Source organism: Melopsittacus undulatus, chromosome 1 (genome assembly GCF_012275295.1).
Source record: "Melopsittacus undulatus isolate bMelUnd1 chromosome 1, bMelUnd1.mat.Z, whole genome shotgun sequence".
Taxonomy (NCBI): domain Eukaryota; kingdom Metazoa; phylum Chordata; class Aves; order Psittaciformes; family Psittaculidae; genus Melopsittacus; species Melopsittacus undulatus.
The window spans coordinates 37,589,355-37,608,910 of NC_047527.1; the positions used below are offsets into that span (position 1 = coordinate 37,589,355).

Below are 19,556 nucleotides of genomic sequence, written 5' to 3' on the forward strand. Positions count from 1 at the left end.
CTTCTTCTCTGGAGGTATTCAAGAGCTGTTTTGACACAGTCCTGAGTAATGTGCTCTTGATGTCCCTGCTTGAACAGGGAGGTTGGACTGGGTGACCCCCAGTGGTCCCTTCCAGCCTCAACCACTCTGATTCTCATCAACTGCATGAAAATGCAGTAAAGACATCAATTTCCTATGAAACAGATAATATTAAAGTAAGACACAGCAAGACTGGAATTGACCACAGATTGAAAAGCATTTCTACTGTATTATCTGTGGGGAATGAATAAGGGACATTAAAGGCATCTGTATTACTATATTGGGGGAAAAAAAGAAAAAAAAAGAAGGATCAAAGAAAGCATCTCTTCGGTCAGTTCAACTTCATGATAACTAAATTCCTAAAGTATTTAGGGAAGCAAAACCAATATATTAAAGTGTGCTATTTGGTAGTTTATCTTGAAAAAGGAGTAAAGCCCTGTATGCCAGGAGGTTTTTTCCTTCTAAACTTCTTGGTAGCTAATGCCTTGGAAAATTACAGTAATTTCTGCTATAAGAAGGATCAACAGGGATATAATAATCTTTATACATTGCTTCTTTAGTACCTTTCCTTTATAGATCTTAATATATTTTTATATTTAAAGCTTCATACAACTTGTGTGAATAAGTAAATGGAATTTAGTAGGATAACTTCAATCCTGCTTAAATTCTATTTACCCCCTGCCCCTGAAAAGCAATAGCATCTATATAACTGCATACCAATGATGCAGAGTAGTTTATACAGGTAATGTAAAAACCTCTCTTCATGCAGAGCTGTCTGAATTCAGTGTTGATAATGACAGTAAGGTCTTGCACAGAAAGAACCACAGGTACCCAAGTTGATGGTTGTCTTTGCTTCAGGTTTTGGTTCTTTTTTCATCTGGTACAGAAGCATCTCGGGACTCATGAGATCATGAGATCCTCTAGTCTTGGATGGGGTTAGCATTGGTTTAGCAATAACTAAGTGTCATGGTTTAAACGCAGCCAGTAACTCAGAACCATGCAGCCACTCGCTCACTTCCACTGTTCTTCCTCTTCCTGCTTCCAGAGGGATGGGAGGAGAATGTGGAAAGAATGTAACTCCCATGGATTGAGATAAGAACAGTCCAGTAACTAAGGTATAACACAAACCACTGCTACTACCTTCAATAATAATACTGATAAGGGAAATAACAGGGGAAGAGAATACAACCACTCACCACCTGCCGACCAATACCCAGCCTGACCCAAGCAGCAGTCTGGGTCTTCCAGGTAACTGCCCCCAGTTTATATAGCGGGCATGACGTGCTGTGGTATGGAATATCTCTTCAGCTAGTTTGGGTCAGATGTCCTGTCTCTGCTTCCTCCTGGCTTCCCCTCCTCTCATGGAGCATGAGACTGAGAAAGTCCTTGACTGGAGTAATCATTACTTGGCAACAACTGAAAACATCAGTGTTATCAGTGATGTTCCCAGGCTGAAAGTCAAAAACACAGCATTGCACCAGCTACTAAGAAGGAAAATGACTGCTACTGATGAACACAGGACATTAAGGCATTGTTTTTTCTCTGGGGTTTGAAGTAGATGAGGTGATTTGTCTGCCTAAAGCTCTGTGTAACATCAGAGTCTCAGAGAGAAAGTACCATTTAATGAATCATGACCACAGCTTCCAGTAGCATGTGGGTGGCTCTCGTCGTTCCTGAAGCATGCACCCAAGGACTTGGGAAGCAGAATAAAACATGGCTAGTTGCAACACCTTGTTATCCAAAATACTTGCTTACAGCACTGCAGCAGTCTTGTGATGTGAAGCTGTATGGTGTTTGGGTTCAACTTTACACGTATCAGTTAAAGCATTCCCTGTTTAAACTTCTACAAAGAAAATAATTTTATCTCTTTCCATGCTGTTAATGACTTCTTTTCCATACAGGGGAAAAAGAAAACAGTGATGCATAATTTAAGCAACAATATGTGCTACTAATTACAGATATACATAATTAGTAGTCATCTGTATCAACCAATATGTATTTTCCTTATGTCAGAAAAGGTTGGGTTTTTTTCCTAATGAAACCGAGTTTAGCTATAGCAAATGTGGAGAAAAGCACTTGTGTACTGTCATATCCTTCAGTAGTGTATTTGCATTTTTTTAACATCTAATCTACTTAATGCAACCAAATAGACATTGTATAAGAGTGAGCAGCTATGAAGTAAATGACTGTTTAAGTTGACACAATTTACTTCAATTTGCTTCAAAACCAATTTACTTCAAGGCTGGTTTGCTACATACTGCTGCTGCTCTGCTACTGTGTGGTAGCATGCTGAACTGTGGAAACTTGATCACTTTTAAGAGGTCTTGATCAGGCATTTCAGCATTGAACATGTTTTCAGCAGGGATTTGGACTACCTGACTTTTTGAGTCCCTCCTACCTGAAGTAACTATGATTTCTATAAACTCTTTTAATTGCTATAGATGAGGAAGTAGACATATATAGACACAACTTTGGAAACTACTAACATGTCCTGGTAATTATGTTTTTCATAATACCATAGGAATGTGAAAAAATGCCTGTTCTCTTTATTCTTCCATTTCAATTGTATTAATTGGAAAAAAAAAATGTCATTGAATATATGAGATGAAAAATCCTTTATCAAAAACTCAACTGCAAAGTTATTCAGTTGGAATGACTGAAGATTGCTTTTTCATACAGGAGTTTGTGATTGTAATAAGTAAAAAAATCAATTTCAATTGCCTTATTTGAAAATCACGCACTTTACCAGCACAGTACTAGTCAGTAATTAAGCATTATTCTAAACAACTGATGTGAAATATGAAAAAGGTAACGAACTGTGTGGTTTTTAAATTTCTTCTAGCTAAAAAGAAGAAGAAGCCAAAGCTCTTAAACAAGTTTGATAAGACCATTAAGGCTGAACTAGATGCTGCAGAAAAACTACGTAAAAAAGTAAGTTTTGAAATGTTTCAGTCAGGACCGTAGACAGTGGACAAAAATAAATAAAATGAAAAATAACTTAGAAAAAGAAAAAATTACTTTCAGGTTAGTTTCTGTGAAATTAGCTTTTTAAAATTGAACAGTGCGTATTTGTCCTTCAAATTTCATTTCTGCTGCATAATTTAGTTTAATTTTTTTGAAATCAAAAATGCATGTCTGTTCATGCATGTTTGCTCACCTTTGACCTTGAAAGTATTTATCATAACTGTTGAGTTCCTTTCATCAAAAAATGCTTAAATTAATCTCATGGAACAGGGTTAATTTTGTCCTATCACTTGTTGTCCTTTTGACTAGTCAAATATTATCAAAGAACTTAAATGATATAAGCATGTTATTCTCTCAGTGTTCATATGCTTCATGAGCATTAGGTGCATATCTTTGTAGTAGCCATTGTTTCTGTTGCAATTCAGTGTGTGTCCTTTGTGTCTGAGCTCCTTAGAGCATGAAGCAGATCTTCCTGCCTGTCACCAGAGGCAGCAAGGCATTAACATCAGTCAGTTTTAGTAGTTATGAATTTAAAAACTTGACTATGAAAACAAATTAAAACCCCCAACAATAAAAACTCTCCAGTCATCTCCTCTGATAACTTCCAACTTTATTCATTATTTGAGTGTCTCAGAAAAGACTTTTGCAGAGATGTCCCTTTTACAGATTTGAGGTTAAATAGTGAAGCAAGGCTATGTGACTGTTAGAAATGAGAGACCTTATGTCTTTTGGATGTAAATCTTGTAAAAACTGATATGCCTCACGTACAGTCCTATCACATGGAGAACACCTTCAGGTCTGTACCCTGGGTTTGACATGGCTTGAACTCATTTCCAGTACAGTACAATAAAAACTATTCTGGTTACTGCAGGTGTAGGAATAGTCTTGATTTTCAGAAGACTGACTATGCATTTTTAGCTTTACTTTGCTGTCTGTGCAGCCCTGGGGTCTGACGAGGCTGAAGGGCTACTACCTAGAGAGCACTAACTTCAGCCTGCCACTGCTGCTGCTCTTCACTCGGAGCCTTGTTTATGTGTTAGAATACAAAAATAAAAAGCATTTTCGTGCTTCTTGTGACTTAAAACAATTGGTTGATCAGAGAAGGGCACAACAGAAACTTCTGATGAGCCTGTAGGGTCAGTTGGCTGACTCTCTTTTCCTGCCTGTGTCTCTTAGTGAGTTGCAGGCAATCATGCTTGTCTTGTAGGAAGCAGGATAAATTTAGGAGCAAATAAGAGATATGGAATATTTGAAGATAGCAAGACAGTTGTTTATGATAGTCTAATCATACTTATAAAGCTGCAAGCATTGGAAATGGCAGCAAGATATGATGCCAAATTTTGCCAAGCAGTGTATAGCTCCCATTTAAACAACATGGCTGGTTCTTCTCAACTTCCATCCTTAGTTGTTAGCCAGCATCAGTCATGAGAATATATCATAGTTACATTTGGAATTTATATGAGTCAGGGAAGAGACACGGAGCACCTGTGAGGTGTCCTGAGGAGCACTGTTCTGCAAAACAGTATTTCTTCTAAAAGAATTGTAGTTACAATACTGTTCATCATGTCAGGTATGCAGAGAGGAAATTTCCACATGTCTAGAATTTCTGTTTTATTCTCTGTTACATTCAGTTTGGAATTCGTTCTTAACAATAGAACTTTTACACTTTTATATACACAGGTTATTGTCATTTCAGCTCTCTTTCCAGTCAACAAAGGGAAAGCAAGTCAAATAAAAACAAAGCCACTCATTTTAACCATGGAAAATAGATAATATTGTTTCATAAATAATAATAACAAATTTGTCTTAAGTAAGCATGAATCCCAACAAAAATATGAATGAAAACTGTTGATTGTATCCATCTCTTTATTTTGTATTTAACTGGGGGAACTGTTGTTACGCTGTACATCCTTCAGCATTTTTCTTAGATAAAAGTGCTGATAAATATCTTTACTTTCCAGGGAAAAGTTGAAGAAGCTCTAAGGGCCTTTGAGGCTTTAGTGAATCAATACCCACAGAGTCCTCGAGCAAGATACGGGAAAGCACAGGTATCAAAAAATCCCTATAATATTAAAAAAGATAAACCTTTTTTAACAATGGAGTTCTAAACCCCAGTCAGACTTCATTTATAATGTTAGGGATGTTCCTAGGGAAAAACAGAATTATGTGATCTGTCATACTGTATCTATTTCAGGCCTCTATCCTTCTCCAATTACTTTGGGAGCTTTTGTCTAACTTTAGTGGAAAGTATTGTAAATAACACAAAAATAAGATCCGTCCAGTATATTTCATGAAAATTGTCAGATGAATGGTAAGTGATAAATCCCAGCTAATGTCCCAGTGCAGGAACAACAGACAGAACTTAGCTGTTACATACTGTTTGCTGCAGCTGGTAAATCAGCGTGTCATCTATGGGCTAAATGCTGCTTTTTGCTTAGTGGGAGTAGAGAAGGAGACTTGGAGTTTTTATAGAGTGAGTATTAAAAGGATAAAGAACATCGGTCGATCAACTGTTTGGCTGAGTAACCATGCTGTTTGTTTTTTCATGTATTCAGTTTCAAAGTAGCTCAAGGATAAAAGGTAAAGGACAGAAGTACAAAAAGATTCCAGAGGCTTATTACAGCAGATGCAGCTAACACAGCTGAAGCTGTTTCATTAAAGTGTATGACTGATGCAACAGTGAGTTTAAACAGACCAATAAGACCTTCTGCACTTGCAGTGCATCTACACCTTGCTCTGCTAATTGACATAAGAATGAATGTAAACCAAAAAACTTAAAGTATTTGGGAAAAATGCATTGAACATATGAAATGCCTGCATTTGTGTAAACAATTCAAACTAAAGCTTTAAAAATGTGTCGTTTGAGGTACAGTCTTACTTTTCCAGCTTCAGAAACCAATAACAAAAATGCCATACCACAGGTGAAAACAGTTGTAGCTTCCATTAGCTTCACCAAAGCTGTAATTTCACAGTAGAGATCTCATAGTATCCTTCAGTCTGCTCCTCAACTTGAACAAATCTATGTTCTGAGAGACTTGTAAGGTAGATATTCTGTCAACATATGCAAAAGTAAAGTCAACTCCTAATTAATTTTGTAAGAAATGGTGTAAATAAATTAGTGTCAGAATGTATGAAAGAAATATTTGTTGATGTGTTTTGATCTTTGTCTTGTTGCCAGTGTGAGGCTTAGCATACGAATAATCCATAGTCACCAATTTGCACATCTTCTATATTATTAAAATAGATTGCTTCATCTATTTTCAAAAGCAGAAATTATGAATTCTATGAACAATAACCAAAATTCCATGTTAATATATGTTTTAGGTGCAAAATTTCTCATGCTTTCAAACAGTCCATAGGAAACAAGAAATAACAGTTATTCTGATCTTCCATACCATAAAGCACAACCAAAAAAGTTTTTCATAGTTGTGCCAAAATTATACAGATTAAAGGCAGTTCTAAAATTATTCCCATAATCTTAACAATTGTATAGTTTGTCTTTTAAGAGAGCAAAGTCATTTTTAAGCCTAATGGATTATTATGTGTTCTAATAAAGGTTTTGTGATTCTTTCTAGTCTGAAGATGACTTAGCTGAGAAAATGAGAAGTAATGAGATGTTACAAAAAGCTATCAACACCTATGATGAGGTGGCTAGTCTGCCAAATGTCCCTTCAGATCTGATAAAACTCAGCTTGAAAAGAGAAGCAGACAGGCAGCAGTTTCTTGGTAAGATTCAAGAGTGGTGTGAATGTTTTGGAAGTTGTGTCAGCAAGACTTTCAGATGATCCCCAAGGATTTATTAAGTGCCAGTTGCACTGGTTTTGGTAGGATTTGCGATCCTAAGCTTTTAAATGCTTACAAAAAATATTTTAAGATTCTTTAAATGTTTCCTAGGGAAGTAATTACTTGTGTGGTGATAGTGCCTGTGGACAGCAGTTCACTGGGTCCTATGAGAAACTATGATGGGAGGTGCTCAAAAACCTTTTATTGACAGAGGAAGAAGAAAATCATCTTCTTTTTCTACTGAAGCTGAGAGAACTTATGAGGAAATTAATGACTTACACAGAGTAGACATACCCAGAGGAAACTTTCTTTGAACAGGGAGACGAATGAAATTGAACTCAGGAGATAACATCTGGAAGTTTAGATCTCAATTCTGGGATGTATGAGAAATGCTGATTGAACTATGAGGCACAGCCAACTTTGCAGAAAAGAGTTCTGTCCCAGTCGGTGGGATTTGTGTTATCAACTTGTTTTGATCTTGCTGTTCCTCAGACAGACCTCATCTAGGAAGTCGAGGAGCAGACTTGATTTTAAGTGTGTAAAGCATAGTTAATTCCATAATGGAAATATGGTAGAACTATCGCATAACAGTAGAAATGCTTTTAATTATGTAATCAGTTAAGATTACATTTATTTTCATATGTTTACCTAATTTTTTTGAGCACTCTGAGATCTGTGTATGAAAGAGCAGCCAAAGCTTCAATAATGTTGTTACTGCTACACTGTGAACAGTTCTCCACTAGAGGTTACCATAACACCACCTGATACGCATTTGCACTGCTTTCCTGAAATATTCCGCGTATGACTACACCCGCACTGGCAACCAAGCAGCTAGATCTGCTCCTATCTGCACAAGGGTTTTTTCAAGTTCTGCTTCTTGATCATTAGTGAAAGTGCAACACCTGCCTCTGATTTATGTTTTCTTAGATGTTGTGTAAGCATCTTGCTACCGTTACCTGTATATGTAATTGTAATTGAGTCTTGTTCAATCAAATTAGGTCGCATGAGGGGTTCCCTGGTTACTCTGCAGAAATTAGTTCAGCTGTTTCCCAGTGATACTTCATTCAAGAATGATCTTGGTGTTGGTTACCTCTTGATAGGAGATAACAGCAATGCCAAGAAAGTGTATGAAGAGGTGAGTTGCTATTCTAGCTAAGGAAAAATATTATTTACACTCATATGTTCATTCTAAAGACTGCCTGCTTTTAACGTTTTTAGTTGTTAGACATTTTGCATGTCAGGTTTTGAAAGGTTGATATAGATATATGGTTTGTTGGTTTTCTGGGGTTTTATTTAGTGCCATTTTTAAATGTCTTCTAATTTTAATTCAGATTTCCTGATACTGCCATGCTACATGTTTTTCCTCATAGAGAAATGCAGATGGTTTTCATATGCTTTATAATATTTGATTTCTTATACCTTGTGGTAGCAAGGTTTGGAATATATTGACAACACAGATGTAATATATAGTATTAAAAAGCTATCTTAGATGTGGAAAGCAAAAGTGAGTGTGTTTCATTACAGAAACATTCCATCTCATTACATGATGCAGTATTTCAGAACTCACACAGCATTTAACCTTTGTTTTTTCATGAGTTTTGTAGGGAGCCTGAATTCTGTTTTTCTTTCTTGATGCTTGTAGTTTGGACAGTTCATTGGATTTGTATTCCCATCTTACACTATGGTTTTTGGGCTGGGGAAACTTCACTGCCAGGAATGGCCACCCTGCTCCTGTTATCTGGAAACCCTGTTAACATCTGGAAACTTTGACAGATGTGGAGCTTGATGTCACTGGTAGAGCACAAGCTGTCAATGCCTGATCAGAGATGATCTTGATGTTGGCACACTTGCTGCAGCACTCATTAGTACAGGCACGATACTGTTATTGACTGGTTATATAGACCAAATATGAGTCAGCATGATTAGTACCACCTTCTGAGAATATAAACCCATCCCCTACATCAAGTCTGAGGGGATTCTCATCTCAGGTGGTTTCTCAAAGAGGAAGAGGATGTTTGGCCACATGGTTGGAAGCAGAAGCCAAACTCTGATAATGCCATTTTTTTTCCTCAAGCTCCTCAGATGTTGCCAGAATAGTGTTTGCTTTGCTCCTTTGGCTACTTTGTAGGTCCCTCCATAAAACATTTCTGTTTGATAATCTTTGGCCTGCTGTCAGAATTTCTCAGAGGATTGGAAGCATCAGCTTTTAAGGATAGACTATATTAAGAGAACCTGCTCCTTAAGCTGCAAGGAACTTGAAAACAAAACCATACTCCTCTTGAGCAAGATTTTCCTTTGCAATTTTCCGCTATTTTTCCGCAAACAATATAGTTATTAGAATTTCTCAGTATAGATAAACACAGGAATTTTTGTAAGTGTAAGAATGTAATGAGTTTGCTATATAATTACTTTGATATCAAGTTTTATATACTTCAGAACTACTCTGATTAAGAACAGATATGCAAAATAAGAACTAGTCTGCTTTTAATATGTTCTTTTCCGTGCTTCCATGGTCTTTATCCACTGTAATTACTCTGGTTTGCAGTTCACTAACTGCTGAAATAGTGTAGATCATAGTGATGTTCTGTCCTTGTAAAAGAGCAACAAATAAATACCTTTTAAAAGGAGCTGGATTTATTGCATTTAAAAATCATTCTGGCTGTTTGTCAGGCTGAATTCCAACACAGCAATGTCTTTTTTTTTTTTTTCTTTCTTGTAGTTCAGGATAAATTTACATGAAGAATTTTAAGAAAGGAGACATAGCCAAAGAACCAGAGAGAAGCCCATGTGTACCTGCTTTTATCCTTGGTTATGCTGAAGGCTTCTTACATGATTTTGGGCAGATTGCTCAGGGGCTGTATGGTCTTCTCTTAACAGCTTCGCTTAGCTGTTGCAATACATGTTTAGAAACTGACTGATATGTTGTTTGGAGCTCCAGCCATAGTTACTCAAGCTCTCTGTATAGTCAATAAGGAGAAGGACAAGCTGTGAAGGGTGGTTATGGGGGCTTTCAGGAGATATCTCCTCTTCACATGATTTTTTAAAAAAACAGGGAGATTTCTGTAGTGTGGCTGAATTCTTCTCCCTAGTGTAGGACAAGTTAGACTTCTGACAGAAAAACATGAGAGAGCACAGACGAAAGCAGGAATTCAATGTTGCACAGTAGATGCCTCCAATATTTATAAATCCTGGGTTCTGGTGCCCGCTGTAAGGATGTTTGTACATTTTATGTGAGTGTTCTTTAATACAGAAGGCATGGACATCTAGAAAGAGAGAGCAGAGCACAGGACTTGTCATCAAGAAAACACATCCCTTGTTTGACTAAAGGCTCAGCTTTCTGTTGATTTCCCTCTGGTTCCATTCCTCATGGATGTCTAACTTCTTGTGTGTGTGGTCCTTGTTTCTGCTCCTCAGGCAAGTTCCCAAGTAGTTTAACATTCTCCTGTGCAGGAGAATCTGGACTCCAAATTTCCCATTTCGTGGGCAAAATATACCAGTTTTGTCCTTTGCTTCCTGCTGTAACATTTTGATCTTAATTCAGTGTAAGTTTGGGCTGAGCACGCACAACTAGCTGGACCCTTCATGAGCACTGTCCCCTACATTGGGATATACCATTTCAGACCAGACTAACTCCAGCTTGCATCATCTCCAAGGAACTGGAATAAATGCACAACAAATCCTAGTGAATGAAACTTCCTTCTTTACATCTAATAGCCAGTTTACTTATTTTCTATTCAGTTGTTATTTTCTATTGCAAATCTGTTATGTTTTAGCAGATGTTGAAGTATTGTAATCACATTTTTATTTCAAAATTCTAAATATGTGCCTTCTTTTAGCTGCGAAAGTAATGTGTATAAACACTGCACCTCAGATCAAGAGAGTTTTGTACTTAGAGCTATAATGTGGTATAGTCTAACACAAATACACTTTTCTAGTATGCATTTGCCAGAATTTATGCTGAACCACAGATGGAAAATGGTGTCCAGCTGGAGACAATTTCAGTTTTGCCTCTAATATTAGAGCATTTTCTTTTGAACATTACACTTAGGGACACGTAAACATAATGTTAAAAGTAGTCCTTCTAGAATTCAGAGCTATTTTTATTTTCAAAGAAAACGTTATATTTAAAGTAGTCCTCATGGAATTTAGAGCTATTTTTGTTTCCAAGGATCTACAGATAATGATAAAATATAGTGGAAGAGAATATAGTAAGACCAGTTACTCTGCTAATAGCACTTTTTCTGCCTGCCATGCTGAGGCATGTCTGCATGGCTCAGTGCAGCATTATTCAGATGTACATAAGCCAGCTCTGATTGAGCTATCTCAGGTACCAAAAGCAGAATACCCACATTAGCACAGTACTTTGCCCTGGCTAATTAGCCATTGGTAGCCCCAGAGGTTAATTTCTATATTCATGATTAATATTTAATGAGCTATGAGCAGTTTAGTAAAACTTATTTCTAAACATAATTAATATTGCATGCAGCAACAGCAACAAAGTAATACAATTTACATTAAATACTTCCAGTGTAATTTCTGCTGATTGTATCTCTTCACTTCTCTTTAGGGGCTCTGAATGTAGATCATGCCTTAATGCAACTCGGCATAGTTTAAATGAACCGTAATACAGAAAATTCTATTCTGTCTTAATTAATCACATAGCTTTATCCTATAGTTAAAGAAGCTGTAACAAAATTATATGGCTAATAAATATTTCTGTCAGTCATTTTATTTCACCCTGCAGGTACAGATTCCTGGATCAAAATAATTATGCACAGAATGCTGTAGTCAAAAGGCAGAAGATGTGTAAGGTGGTATGCTATTCTTGTACTAGGGGCCAAGTTCATCCTTACTCTTGACTTGCCAGGTTCATTTTTTTGCAAATAATGTGTCATGTTATGGACTTCAGATAGATTCCCAAATTGATAGATCCTTCATAATAGTTCTTTTCTGCAAAAAAAGAAAGTTAAATGCTGCTTTTTTAACTCAACATTTTATACCCACATTGTGCTGATTTTGGTTTTGCTTAGATGTGGTAGTAAGGTTTGAGAAAGCAGAGAATTTGGCCCAGAGAACTTGTTATTTTCAATCAACTACTTTGATTGAAAGATTAGGTTAGGCAGTAACTGGAAAAGGCAGAGGGAAATAGCTAAAATGCATGCAGACATTTTATCCATGGCATAAGTTTAGTAGCTTCAAAAACAGATTCAGGCAAGAGCAATTGCTCACCTGTCTGTTGTTTTGTATTTAGCAGCTGTGCTAGACATTAAGCAGGTATCAGCCTCTGTAATTGCACCAACTACCAGGCTCTTGTGATGATCCTCACAGATCCTGATAAGACCATCCACCCTTATTTTAAGAAAAGAGGGGTAACAGATTAACTTGACCTTGTAATTGATATCACATTGAACTGCAAATGATATTGAATATATACATCATAGAAATGTGGACCTGGAAAGTAGATCAAGACATTCTCTAATTTCCACCTTGTATGAGGCAGACCAAATGCACTTGAATTACCCCAGTAATGTTGGGAGTACATGTTTTCAGAGCTCAGGGCAGCCAGCTTCACACCTTTCCCTGAAACACTCCCTCACAAACTGATTCTTTCCTACAGCTGTCCCTCTACTCACATCTTTCTCTTGCATAGTCCCCATGAAATATCTTTTTCTAGATGTTTGTCTATGCATTTTCCTTTCCTGCAAAACTAAGCTAGGTTATAACTCCAATAGTGTCTAAATCTTGTTCAGGGTACAAAATCTTTTAGCTTGATTTAGCTTGTGAGGTCTTGGTCTTGGTCAAAGAGCGTAGCACACAACTATCATGAATGGTGTTAATTGTGTAATGTAGCATGCTGTACACCAAAAGAGAGGGTGGAGAAGGACAGACAACTAACCCAAAAAGCAATTCAGAGACTCTGGTTGTAATACTTTTACTCTGAGACTTTAAAGTTCAGTTTGTAGTAGATTTTTCTGGAGAAGCACAGAAGTGAATGGTGAAAAAATACAGCCAAGCCAAGAATTCATCTAAGAGTCAGCGATGGAAGAAAATGTCATTGCATTACTAAATAGTAATATGTGCACAGGTGTGTTAATTTGCATAGATCCATACATGTGTGAATTTAATTCATTTGATCTCATGCAGGTTCTAAGCCTGGCTCCAAATAATGGCTTTGCCAAAGTACATTATGGCTTCATCCTGAAGGCAGAAAACAAGATAGCAGAGAGCATACCCTATCTAAAGGTATTTTTCTTTTCTCACCCACAGGAAATGTTTTACTAGTAAAAAAATATAATTGAAATGTGTAACATGTCAAGCTAGGAGCATATGAATTACAAATCACAGTGTAAGTTTACTTGTTGGAGTTACATTGCTGGATCACTGTCTGTGAGCTGGAGCAAGCTTGTACATTGAGACTCATCAATTCTTGAGTATTATGTATTTGTTTTATTAGCTGTTAACCCAAAGTACACAGCTGTGAGCTGTGTACTGTGAGCTGTGGTTGTGCTGAGGTTGGCAGTATGCTGCAAACCTCAGGTTCTTGAAAGATCCAGAGAGGGCTTGTGTATACTTCTAGGTGTTTGGGAAGACAGTGCTACAAAATAAAGCCTTAATTCAGCTTTCTAAAACACTTGTGTATATGTTTATAGGGTATGGGGTAAGTGTCCATCTTTGAATTCGCCTCTGTCTTGGAGGGACTGAGCGGAGGGGCCATTGAATTTGGAAAACATTTCTCAATAGCTTTTTGCTGAAGTATTGTATTCATACAGCCTAAGTTCCAGGTTACTTGTGGAGGTCCTATTGAAGTTTCTCTAACACATTTTTTGTTTCTGTTAATAGGAAGGACTAGAGTCTGGTGATCCTGGCACAGATGATGGACGCTTTTATTTTCATCTGGGTGATGCCTTGCAGAGAATAGGAGACAAAGACGTATGTATTTAATGTGTTCTTGCTTCAAAGTCTAAACCTCTGAGAGACTGCAGAATCCAGAACAACCTTCAGTGATGGACTCAATGTTGAAAACATGAGTAGTTCGTTGCAACAGCTATCTGGTATATGTGTATAGAGGTCAAGATGAGCAACAGCAAAAAATCTGCCATTTGTGGCAATAAGACCTTTTAGCATCACTTGCTTTAGAACTAACCCAAACTTTTGAAGCTTGCATGGAGCAGTTTGAACTGAGGGAGCAGAAATCTTTCAGCAATTCAGTGACAGTTTTTTTAGAGACTGTTTTATGCTCCTACCACTTAAAACAAAGATTTTAACCAGACTTCGAAAAATACAGTTATATGTATATCACTGTATAGAAGTTCTGTCATATCTCTGGTGTAAGAGTGTTTCACAAACCTTTCTTCTTTCCCAAAGTGACCTTGAGCACCAGCAAGTATGTAATAAAAGACCATGAGAGGACTGAATGTGTGGGCTGAGTGATGGTATATGTTCAATAAGTAAATTAGCAAAGAAATCAGAAAAGCAGAAATTTGTGAACAAATCTGTTGTGTGCCCAGTGAAAACAAACATATGCCACTGGAAGCCATATGAATATCTAATATGTTAATTTAAAACAGTATTTAATTTTAAAGCCAAATTTGAATGTGTGAATTAGCCCTCCTGTTATGGTAGGGGATCAAAGGGTTTTGTTAAAGAATGTTATTATTAATGAACGTCAGTATGGGTATGAATTTAAAAATAACAACACAAAAAAAACCCAAACCCATTCAGGTTCCTCAATGGGAAATGGGAAGAGAATAAGCATAAAAAAGCATAGTGGAAAAGAGCCATGAAATTGACTTCTTTTTAGTTAGTTATCTTGTCATAGAATCATAGAATAGTTAGGGTTGGAAAGGAAGCATACAGGGACTTCCTTTTTGGTTTTCTGTTGAGAGAAGGATAGTCAGAGAGACAGAACATGTGCAAGCAGACTCTGTGTATTAGTGTAAAGTGAGGCCCACTTTACACTAATGAACTTTTAAATAAAAAAAAAAATCCCAACTTAATTGGAAGAATATTTCAGAGAAAACACTCTAGCTTACAAAATTCAGATATTACTACATTTCAGTGTTATAAATCTACTGTATGTATAGGTTACTGCCATAAAAATTCCATGATTTATTGAAAAAGAAAGCTAATCTGATGGACTAGGCTTGAGAAAAATCACATACACAGACTTCATTATAGCTCATAGCTATCTACACAGTTCATACTGGAGAACTTTCTGCTGACTGGGTACTCAAGAGGTCAGCATTCTTTACAGTACTTTAGTACCTGAAGGGGGCTATAGGGATGCTGGGGATGGGCTATTCATTAGGGACTGTATGACAGGACAAGGGGTAATGGGTTAAAACTTAAACAGTGGAAGTTTAGATTGGATATAAGGGGGAAGTTCTTTACGGTAAGGGTCATGAGGCACTGAAATGGGTTGCCCAGGGAGGTTGTGAATGCTCCATCCCTGGCGATGTTCAAGGCCAGGTTGGACAGAGCCTTGGGTAGTACGGTTTAGTGTGAGGTGTCCCTGCCCATGGCAGGGGGGTTGGAACTAGATGATCTTGAGGTCCTTTCCAACCCTAACTATTCTATGATTCTATGGTTTCTTACCTTACATCTGCGAAATAAAAGGTCTCTGAGATGACACCTGGACATTTTTAGAATAATCCATTACGTGAAGAATTTCCAATCACTTTTTGTTTGTTTTAGTAAGTCACAAACTGTTCCCATGGTGAACTTGTATCAAAAAAAATTTGTTCTTCCTTCTAGTGTACTGGCTTCAAGGTAAACATTAATAATAAGCTGACATGAATTGTTGCTCTAAGATGTGTTTATTTGATTATATATTTTGCTTTCTATTAAACCACATGCATAAAATGTTTCTTCATCTTAAGAGTTAGCAATGTGGTTTTTCTCTCAGCAAGACACTTGGTTTTGATTTAATGTTAAATGTGGGCAGATAGATGGACAACTGTCATATGCTGATGAGTTATAGGAGAAGAAATGACTCTCTTTGAAAAAAACAAAACCCGATTTAAATAGTCATGCAGGGAAATTACCATACCAGGATGCTCCTGGGGAAAGTGTTCATCTTCAGATTTTCTGTACTCCTGCTGGAAACAAAAGTGGAAGGTTTGGTTTGTTGAGGAGAACTTGGCAAGGAGGTATGCACAGCCAGGAAAAGAAGCTAATGGTAAGATATGTGGAGAGTGTTACTAACTGGAAGCACAAGGGTGAAATGATACACTGTTTGAGGTAGAGTGAGGTAAGAACTGATACTAGGCTGGGTAAAGGAGTGTGAGAAAATGGTCCAAGTTTGGGTGAGTGATGCTTACGTGGAAGTGAATTTCATACATTGCAGGCTTGGTAGACAGTGAATTTCAAGCATTGTAGCTAGAGAGGGACTCTGTGCATGATTCCAAGTAAAGAGGATTTTGGACTGTTTCTGTTTGAGGCAGGAATTGCTGCATGCTTCAGTCTGCCTGCTCTGGACTTATCTTCATATCTCTCTCCTTATCTGTCCTGTCATCTCCTTTTTGTTTTTTGTGTTTTCTAAAATATTTCAGGTCTAGCAGTAGTGCTGGACAGGAAGAAGGCAGCTATACATAATATTCTCTGTATATGTTTCCTCACAGTGCTACTCATGTTGGATCTTTTCTTTCCAAGCATCTCATTTTCTTTCTTTGCAGAAACTTGTTTTGCTGCTATACAGGGGTAAACCAACTTGTGGAAAGGGAAAGTAAGACAAAGGAAAATGCAGTATTTACCTCAGTAGTTTTCTACCATGTGATCAGTTCTGGTGTGGCAACTAACATTTGAAGAAATTCAAGTGCATATATGTATTAAATAATTAAATAACAATTTAGATTCACAAAGTCAGCAACGTTTTCATCATCACAGCATCTCTACTAGCAGCAGAAGGCAGTCATCTTTAATTCATAGGTTGATAATTGAAACAGAGGAAACAGAGTTGACCAAAATGAGAAACAATTGGATGTCCCAAATCCAAGAGGAGCAACTAGATTATTGACCCATATTTGGTGTGAATGGTTGTGAGAAGATTATCCTAGCTTGCTTATAGATTGGACAGCCTTGGACAATGAATCTATTTTGGGAATGCTAGTTGGGTCTAGGAGCTTGGCTGATATGAATTTGGTTGTTAACAATTGTAATCTTTTAGGCATACAAGTGGTATGAACTTGGATACCAAAGAGGTCACTTCGCATCAGTGTGGCAGCGCTCCCTCTACAATGTCAAGGGACTGAAAGCTCAGCCTTGGTGGACAGCAAGAGAAACTGGTTATACAGAACTGGTGAAGGTAAGGCAGTTTGTTTCTATATGCTTTGAATTTATTTGTTTTTTTTTTATAATGATAACTATTATCTAAGGTATTAAACAGAGAAAATGCTAATCTGTAAGGTAGGCAAAGCAAGTGTAGATGCCCAGAGGTGGATTTAACAAAAGATAACATAGAATTTCAGTTCTTTAAAGTTCTTTTCCTATTTAGTGCAAAGCAAGTAGTCTGGTTGTTATTCATAATAACAGGTTTCATTTCCCAAGTTGCAAAGTTTTTAATATTTTAATAATGGTTATAACAGTCTTTAAAAAGTAAGAATTAAAATGGGGGAAGAACATTTTTCCCTGTATGTTTTAATTATTGGTATGTGGCTTAGCAAAATTATTCTACACAAATAATTTATTTGCAAGAGAAGTTCTTTCAGTGGTTGTTTTTTCTTTTAGACTTAGTTACGTAACATGATAAAAAAACCTATAAAAAGATTATTTTATTAAAAAGAAATTACAAAAGGAAGATTATTCTTTGTTATAATTTTGATGGCAGCATAAATAAGGCTAGGAAATTTATATTAAAGTGTGATTCTCCAATGTTATCTTAGTTGCACACAAAAAGCAATTACCTTTATGGACTGGTATTTGGGAGGATCTGAAATGGTCATCTAGTGAACTCATTCTTGCAGTATGTGTAGGAATAGATACTTCCTGCCATAAGAGGGATGGAGAAATGGGGAACTTCTTATACTTTTGCCAAACAAAAAGGAAAGAATATATATTACTTTATTGATGTTTTAGAGCTATCTGCAGTCATGTTTTACAGTAAGCCATTCAAATTCTTAAATTGCAGAAGGTAATGGTCTCCTTACCCTTGGCATGAGGAGACAAGTCAGCTTTGAAGGCTGAAAGAGTTCAGTTTCCTGTTATAAAATTGCCAGGGCTCCACCTGCAAGGGATTTTTTTCAGATGGATCAGTCAATATATGGAGCTCTTGATCTGGATCAGCATCCTGTGTGGCTCCTAGAAGAGCTGTTCAGAAGACAAACAAGGATGGAAATTCACCCCTGACCTCCACAGCATAACTGGCTATCTGAAAGCCTGATATACCTCTTCAGTCCAGCCATTCTGTGATATATTTTTTAGCTATGTTACTAGCAATGTGTCATTGAATCTGGTCAAAATTGTGGCTGCAAATTTATTTACATATGTGTCATAATTGGGGGATGGTAAGATTTGCATTCTGCAAGATAACATTCACAGTTGAAAGTATAAACCTAAAATGTAAGTTAAATGTATCAGGAAAAAATATTTTTATTGCTGTGTTTCCCCCATAGCTCAAGAAAGTTCTGGAGGAAAGCAGGCTTGACTCTAGTAACAAACAATGCTGAAAGCAGAATTTGAAGCAGTGTTCTCCAGAAAATAGCAAAAGATCATTGAAGACATTGGATTTATTAATTTCTGAAATATTCCAACTTCTGTACATGTCCTAATAGAAAAAAAACGAAAACAAAAAAACAACAAAGCAACATTATGTCTTACCTCTTCATCTCATTACATTCCTCTTACATCTGTGTAGGAAATGCTACCAAATTCCTATGATAAAATTTTACATGGAAAGTTGTTGTATGAAGTATTGAAGGCCCTGACCATCTCTCCCCGTGTTTCACTGCTTGTTATTAAATGTGGATGGACAATTCTCAATATCTTCGTAGTTTAACAATGCTAACTGAAGATTTGTTTGTGGTTAACCGAGACAGCTCTAAAACCAGACTCTTGCAGCTTTGTTCAGTTCATTCTATTAAGCAGCACACCTGTGGTCAGTGGCATCTTATAGCACAGAGCTGGCTTGATTTTATTATAAAGGTCATGTAGTTTCTTGGTGGTAGAGACAGAGATGTGAATTTTGACAATGCTTTTTCCACCAAAAGCTTGAAGAAAAGATTGTCCTTTTTCAGTGTTCTAAGTTTAATGAATTCCTTCTGAGGATATTCCTTCTGAGGCATATTGTCTTCCAGTGATCTAGTATATAGGTATCAAAGTATTTCTAGAGGATGATTAATTTTTACTATGTTAAATAACTGTCTAAGGATGCCGTGTCTCCCTTCCTGGTGTTAACTTTCCCACTGATTTACTAAAAAATGAAGCCTAGGCAATTAATTTAGGCTTGATGTTTAACTGTCTGATGGGTAAGATTAAAGATGACAGTCTCATACTTTATTTCCTTCTCTATTGCATACTTGCCTGGATGTCTGGGGAGACTGGGAATATGTCAGTAATACTTACCAGGATATGTATGATAGTGGTAAATCTTGCTTAGTGGTACTTTGCTTCTCTCTAGCTGTGACCCATTAAGGCTTAATTTTGTTGTAGTTTCCTTGAAAGAATAGGAACGGTTTCTCCCTGGTTTCACAGAGTCATGGTTTGAGCATGTTTTGAGGGTGTTTTTGTTCAAGGTTTTTTTTTCCAGCCAGGGGGAGTCCGGGAGGAAGGAGGGACAGGACACCTGACCGAGGCTA

At 37.0% G+C, this 19,556-nt stretch overlaps 1 protein-coding gene across 4 annotated transcripts in view; it reads left to right on the forward strand.

Moving 5' to 3' along the window:
- ASPH (aspartate beta-hydroxylase) overlaps window positions 1-19,556 on the forward strand; it is a 112,282-nt gene that overhangs the window by 73,297 nt on the left and 19,429 nt on the right. For all 4 annotated transcript variants that reach the window (XM_034073132.1, XM_034073187.1, XM_034073155.1 and 1 more), the window contains 7 exons: window positions 2,861-2,949; window positions 4,944-5,030; window positions 6,558-6,708; window positions 7,764-7,900; window positions 12,910-13,008; window positions 13,606-13,695; window positions 16,931-17,068. In XM_034073132.1, coding sequence (XP_033929023.1) covers window positions 2,861-2,949; window positions 4,944-5,030; window positions 6,558-6,708; window positions 7,764-7,900; window positions 12,910-13,008; window positions 13,606-13,695; window positions 16,931-17,068 — 791 coding nt within the window. The remainder of the gene's footprint in view (window positions 1-2,860; window positions 2,950-4,943; window positions 5,031-6,557; window positions 6,709-7,763; window positions 7,901-12,909; window positions 13,009-13,605; window positions 13,696-16,930; window positions 17,069-19,556) is intronic.